The sequence below is a fragment of the Echinops telfairi genome, unplaced genomic scaffold (genome assembly GCF_000313985.2).
Source record: "Echinops telfairi isolate 266 unplaced genomic scaffold, ASM31398v2 ScPeMD7_443;HRSCAF=831, whole genome shotgun sequence".
Taxonomy (NCBI): domain Eukaryota; kingdom Metazoa; phylum Chordata; class Mammalia; order Afrosoricida; family Tenrecidae; genus Echinops; species Echinops telfairi.
The window spans coordinates 39661561-39668792 of record NW_022104341.1 but is presented as its reverse complement, the minus strand read 5'-3'; the positions used below and the strand labels follow the sequence as shown (position 1 = coordinate 39668792).

The 7232-nt window shown below is 36.4% G+C and overlaps 1 protein-coding gene across 23 annotated transcripts in view; it reads left to right on the top strand.

Annotated features, from left to right (window-relative positions):
* The window catches only part of ADGRL2 (adhesion G protein-coupled receptor L2), a 201809-nt gene that overhangs the window by 107784 nt on the left and 86793 nt on the right, over nucleotides 1–7232 (top strand). For all 23 annotated transcript variants that reach the window (XM_045292219.1, XM_045292228.1, XM_045292215.1 and 20 more), the window contains exon 3: nucleotides 3880–4093. In XM_045292219.1, coding sequence (XP_045148154.1) covers nucleotides 3880–4093 — 214 coding nt within the window. The remainder of the gene's footprint in view (nucleotides 1–3879; nucleotides 4094–7232) is intronic.

Here is a 7232-nt window from a genome sequence, read left to right as displayed (position 1 = left end):
TGCTACATCACATCTTGACTGGCTTGTCTCCTCCCCGAGACCCCTCTGCAAGGGGATCTCCAGTGGCCTACTAATGGGCTTTGGGTCTGCACTCCACACTCCCCCCATCATTCACTATGGTAAGATTTTTTTGTTCTGATGATGCCTTATACCTGATCCCTTTGAACTTCTAATTTCTTTGTGGCATTGTCCACATAAAACTTTTCATAACGCATCAGTGATTGCACCATTTTACTTTTCACCAGAAAGTTGATGTTTGTTCTTCAGTTTTAACACAATTCATGTTGCTCAAATAGGAACTCTTTTCAAACTGGCATCTTGTCCTTCATAAAGCATCAAATTCAATTCTGTTCAGATATGCCATAACAAATTTATATGAGTTATTTTGTTGCAAAATAATTCTGAAATCCGTGCATAATTTTTTTAAACATAAAGTTTCAGGGAAAAGACCTCTTGTAATAATTTAGTGGAAGACATGGGTGTGGTAATACAATTTTTAGAAGAGAACAAATGATTAAAGCAAAAATTACAGCATGCTGTAAAGCAATCCACACTATTAAGTAAACTGTTTTGTTTAATGAAAATATAAGTATCACAATCTTTTTTCTTGAAGATTCTATATTGGAAGTCTACTAAATTATTAAAGTATGTTGATTTCTTTCTAATTTTTATTATGCTTTTTCCTTTCCTCTTTTTTTCTGGATGACTAAAACAAAGTTCAGCTCTCCTGAACTATTAAAAGAGCACACAGTCAACTGTATTTTTCAAATATATTTCAAAAGCAGAGGAAAAATTCACACAGAATCATAACTAGAAAGCTGCAAACAAAAACTGAAAGTTAACACCCCAGAACTTCATAGTATTCTTTACAAATTAGTAAAAAATATAAATTATGATTCCAAGCTTTTCTCTAATAGCATGTTTTAATACTCTTTCTATTATTGTTAATAATTTGATTAATTTTGCTCTGTAAGAGAATTACAGTTGCTAATAAACTCTGGCTTTCAAATGAGCAGTGTCTCTCCCCTTCCCAAAAAGTTGTTACTGCTGTTGCTTTGATATTCCTTGCTTGAATTTTAACTCTGGATTACCACTTAGTATGGAGATAGCAACTAAGTATCAACTTCTGATGCTAGCCTGTTTCCCTGAAAGTAAGACATCCCTGAAAATAAGACCTACTTACAGTTTTGCCTCTCGCTGAAATATCAGGCATCTCCCGAAAATAAGACCTCCCTCAAAATAAGGCCCCCCGAAGCTACCGTAACTCTGGACCATAGCGGTGGGTGCCGCCGTGCAGCTCACTGTTGGCTGCAGCACGGCTGGAGCAGACAGGGAGTGCGAGGTCTCTTTTAATAAAGCAATAAATAATGTGTACTGTATTCTTCTTCATGGAAAAATAAGACATCCCCTCCAAATATGACCTAGTGCATCTTTGGGAGCAAAAATTAATATAAGATACTGTCTTATTTTCGGGGAAGCAGGATAAAAGCATCCCTGGTATTGAGGTGGTCCATCCTAGGTCAGCAGTTGGAAACCACCAGCCACTCTGGGCTTCCATTGTCGAGTTACAGTCTCAGAAACTCACAGTAGCAGTTCTACCTTGTCCTTTATGGGTTCTAGGAGTCGGTGTTGATTTGATGGTAGTGAGTTTGTTTGTTTGTTTGTTTGTTTTTTAAATCTAAAGCTGTAAGAAGTTAAAGCAGAAATACCATGTAAGGGGAAGTTAATTGCAGTGTGGTATAAAGAGATACAATATAGGACCAAAGTAATATTTGTAAAATCTTATGCATGAACTTATTTGGGAAGAAGTTTCTTTTGAAGGGTTGGACTATCTCAACTGATCTTGACATTTTCTCAGTTTCTGTTTTCTTTAAGCAATGAGAGTGCACTTCCACTATCTCTTCTACCGTTCTAAAAACCACGTACACCATCCTAGTGTAAACCTACCAACCTTGAGTTTTGTCACTATCCCTGGAAATACTCCAAAATGTGTATTTTCTGCTTCCCGTTTCATTTAGATAAACATTTAGTTTTCTGAGTTGAGATGAGCTTAGAGCTAGTTTGAGGATTGTTGATTTTCTAACCCATACCTATATGTGACCCAAAACACCTTAGAGAGAGGATGTGTGCCATTAAATTAGTGAGAGCGTTGTGCAATAAAGATAAAGAGAACAGATTCTGGCATTAAATTGACCTGGACACAATCCAGTTCTTTTATCTTGGAAGTTTATAACTCTGAACAATATTCTTTCAGAATGTTTGTTTCCTCTTTAAAAGGAACACACAAGATCATTCATATGATGTGGAGTAATTAAAAGGCTAGAGATAAGTTAAAAATGCTGAAAGCCTTGTCAGCTTTATAATAAACATGCTTTATATAGACAAAAGTTTAGAGAGCATAAATAAAGTAACTTAGATAGCACAGGACTTTTTGATACAGTAGAAAATCTATAGGTAATGTTAAAAGCATAATAAGGTACTTATAACAGCATAATCTCGAACATAATTCTTCCATATATACTTTTAAAAAACTCTTTGTCTTATGGAATTTGTGGTTTGAAAATCGTGTTGAAGTTTAAAAAGTTTTATATTCTGTTTAGTAATCTTCCCTCCCATAGTTTGTGGTAGCCTGTCTACCCCCTTAATAGCTTATGCGTCTATATACGGAGCATTCTTATTGAATGAACCCTGATGGCACAATGATTAAGCATTTCGCTGCTAAGTGGAAATGGGTCAGTTGAACCAATGCCTCCAAAGGAGAAAAGGCTTGGCTCCTGTAAAGACCTCACTCTTTCTGCCATCCAGTCAGTGCTGACTCATAGCTACCCCTGTGGGTTCCGAGACTGGAACTGTTTATGGGAGTAGAAAACCCAGTCTTTTTCCTGCAGAGCTGCTGGTGGTTTTGAACTGCTAACCATGCAGACCACAGCCCAACTCATAACCACTATACCACTAGGGTTCTGCCTGTAAAGACCACAGTCAAGGAAACACTGTGGGACAATTCTACATGTAAGGTGGCTGTGATCAGAGTGGACTAGATGGCACCTCACAATAACAGGAGGCAGAGTCTACTTTACAGCACACACAACTGCACATTTTAATTAAATGCTTTTATATTATTTTATTTGAGAGTCAAGCAGACAGGAAAAGTAATTTTACAGAAATTTAATTTCCATTTGCAGATGGCAAAGCTGCATCTTAGATAAATTTTGCTCAGCTGAGGTCATTTAGCTTGTTGGGTTGGATTACAGCAGTGCTGGCCGTTTTGAATGCCCAGCAATGGCTGGAACTTTTCAGTGATGTCAGCTTTAAACAAATGCCCAAGTTACCACAAAGGAAAGGTGCCCCCCAGGACTTCAGTTGTAAATAAAGTATCTATACATGGAACTGAGTCTTCCTGCCACAGGTATCTTACTTTCTCCAGTCTCTTACTGTTACTTCGGCGGGGAAACATGCGAAGACAAGAACTGTTTTTAATATAAAGGCTGCTGAAAACCATTAATGCGTACGTTTAAATGAGAAAGTAAGGCCTATGTACTTATATTACAACGGTTTTATTCCATTGCACAAATGGAAATTGTCTCTTGATTAGTTGTCACATTCCATATTTGTAGTACTTGTCACACTTTATGAATCCTGAACTAAAATGTGTCAGTTTTCTTTGGATTTGATCAAAAAGAGCCACTTGATTCCTGATTGCCACTAGGCTATATGAAAATACTTTGTTAGCATAAATTTAAAATGATTACACAATTTAAAAATACTTTGTGACAGTCCTTCAGTTGAATATTGATATGAATCATTACTTGAAAATGTCTTACTAAAATATTTTATTTCATAAGTGGTTACATTTATAATTCTCCTTCTCTTTCTCTAAAGGTTTCAGCCGAGCAGCGTTACCATTTGGGTTAGTTAGACGAGAATTGTCCTGTGAAGGTTATTCTATAGACCTGCGATGTCCAGGCAGTGATGTCATCATGATTGAGAGTGCCAACTACGGTCGGACTGATGACAAGATTTGTGATGCTGACCCATTTCAGATGGAGAATACAGACTGCTACCTCCCAGATGCCTTTAAAATTATGACACAAAGGTAAATAAATATTCATGTACTAACAGTATGTATTAGCTACTTCGTCCACTTTGTTAAATAATTATAATTCCAAAGTGGATGAATACAGTTCAGATTTCAGCTTGCTTTGTAATCTGAGGATTTTACATGTAGATGTTGATTTTTAACTTTTTACTATAAAGCTACTAATTCAACTCTGCACCCTTTTACATATATTTACGTGTATTAGAAGGCATATATTTGTTTAACTTTTCTGTATGCTAGACTGTTTCAAATGTGTTTTTGTTTTTCTAGTGCTTTACATTTTAAAATATATTCTCTAATATCAAGAATCTTTAAAAGTCTGAATCTATGGCAATAATTCCTATATAACACAAAAAAATAAAATAAAATTTTGAGAGTTTTCAGAAGGCAAAAAAAATTCTTATTTGGTTTCAGGAGTAATATTTTATAAAGATGGTGAGTAGGATTCCTTCGTTAGGTCTTTGATTCATTCATAGTATAGGATTCTAGGATGTGTAAGTTGTACTCCACTTCTCTGAAATAATTTCCTCATTTGTATTAATTAGTAATTGGTTTAAGTTCCTGGCATTCCCATAGACTTTACGTAAGATCATGCCTGCCCTCTTCACTGTTAACTCACCAGGATCTAGCATGAAACTTGGCACATAGATGGGCCAAATAAATATTTCTTGACTGCGAAAAAAGTCCTGATTTAGAACTTATGATCTCATAGTAAGTCAGGATATTGCATTGGGCTACATTTGTGATTTTTGTGTGTGTAGTTAGGATGTCTTCCTATACATCATTGGTACCCCTTCAGTTATCTTGGGTTTCGGATTTCTTCCCCCACTTTTCACTCTTAATATCTAACTCCTCAGTTTCCATCTGTACATGAAACAGGTCTGCTTAGACTAAAGAATACATACTTTTTCAAATGACTGTGATTGCTTGTGACTCAAGGAGATTGAATGAATGAATTCAACAGCTCCCTCTGAAATAAGACCCTAAGACTGAACTCGATTCTTGGCTTTCCACAAAAAAATTCCAAAATCTAATGACCAAAGGCATCACTTTCCTCTCTCCTAGATTTAGAGAACTGCACACCTTGTATGTTAATTTTAATTTTTTGGTCTATATTTCAAATTATGCAGATTCCAAATGAATCAAATTATTCATCAAGTTATGATGAAACTAGTACAATAGTATCTCACTTCTCTAGAATTTCTCTTAGCTTCCAATCTCAGTTATAATCAATGTCAGTCATTTAATGACCCTCTGAGGGACATTTATGTAGTTTGGAATGTACTCTTAAGTTACAACTTTTATATTTTGGTTCTTAAGAATAGCCTTCATTTTTCTGGTCCATCATTCCCGCCCATTAGCATAAATACTAAACACTTTGGCGCTGCCCCATCTCCACCCCCTCCCTTTCTCTAGACAGACAGTATTCCGACCAGCTTTCTAACTTATTAATAGTAGAACAGCAACACTGGTCAGTGTAGACATAATGCAAGCATCAAAAGGTGATAAGCACTGAAGAGAAACATGGAAAATGATTTTTTTAATATAGAATATTATAGTATGAGTACCAATTTGTCAAATTTCTCAGTGAACACACTATTAATATATTTTTATGCATAGAAAAATACAAACAACTCAATGGCAGTGAGTTTGATTTTTTTTTTTTTTGGTTTTGCCAACAGTGATCATGATGCTTTTTAACAAATTACAAAATGTACCTGATACTTTTATAAGATTTCCACCCAAAGGATTTCATTTCTAGTTCTTGTGGGGTAGTGTAAGGCTACAGAAATAAAATCAATAACTCTCAGATGTGTAAGAAAGAACTTTATATCAAGAAGTAATTTTATATCAAGAAGGTGTCTCAGCCCAGTCCAACTCAAGTCAGTAGATCCAGACGCTAGCCAGAACCATCTCTAGACTCACACCGCTGCAAGCTGAGCATGCAGAGCGGTGGAATGGGAGGCCAGGAGATCGATCACAGGCCAGTGGGTGCAGAGTGGCATGGGCCCAAGATTGGTTGGAGCAGGGCAGGGCACTGCAGAGGGCCACCTCTGGTGGCAGACACAGAATCCAAGGAAACAAGAAGACTAGGTCAGGGGGTGGGGGGGTGGGGGGGGTTGAGAATCCCAGTCTGAAAAGGCTACTCTCATTTATACCACCTCTCTCACTTATACCACCTCAGTGACGAGTTGGACCCCACTTCTACTTCCACACATGTACCATCAAATTAGCATAACACTTACAAGTAGTTATTAGAAAACTAAGACAATCTAATTTACATGATGATATTTTATGTAAACTTTCTTGTGTAGGATTTTGGTATCAGGTTTTAAAAACTCTTAATTAGAAATATTTTTTTTAAGACAGGTGGATTCTGTGTTCCAGTAAAATTATAATGGAACATTTTGATTGTGAACCTGGACTCACTGCCATTCAGTTGACTGACTCATACCAACTGTATGAGACAGTCGAAATGCCCCTGTGGGTTTCCAAGACTTAAGTTTTTACAGGAGGAAAAAGCCTCATCATTCTCAGACTGAGTGGCTGGTGGTGCCTAGCATTTCAAAATTTAGGAACTTACTATGTTTGGGAGACAATATGATAAACACTAGTAATCATCCAAACATCTTTTCTTTCTACATTGATCTACCTGCTTACTGCTAGTGCTAAGAGTTAGACAGCTGGAAGTAGACCATAGAGAAACAGGAAGTGAAAAGAATGATTGTTATATACAAGTGCCTCTTACTAAACTGACCAGCAGAAATCAGCAAACATTGCAGCAAAAGGAAGGTCTAGTAGAACTGGGTTTGTGGGATTGTACCATGTTGGTAATTTTTCTTTGTGGGTCATGTGCATTTAAATTCATAGTCGTATCTAGGAAAATACTTACACTTTCATACTTGTATAAGAAAATACAATTACATGTTATAGGCGACTTACAAAATAAGGTATTCAGTTGGTGTTATTGTTGGATTATGTTACGAAAGCAGGGCTCTATTGTTTACTTTTGAAAGGAATGAGACTTTTTGGAATATTTAAATTATTTCTCATCATTACCATCAGAATCTTTTTCTTTCACATCGATATAATTGTTTGTTTTGGATCCGTTGATAACTGATCCTGTCGATACCTC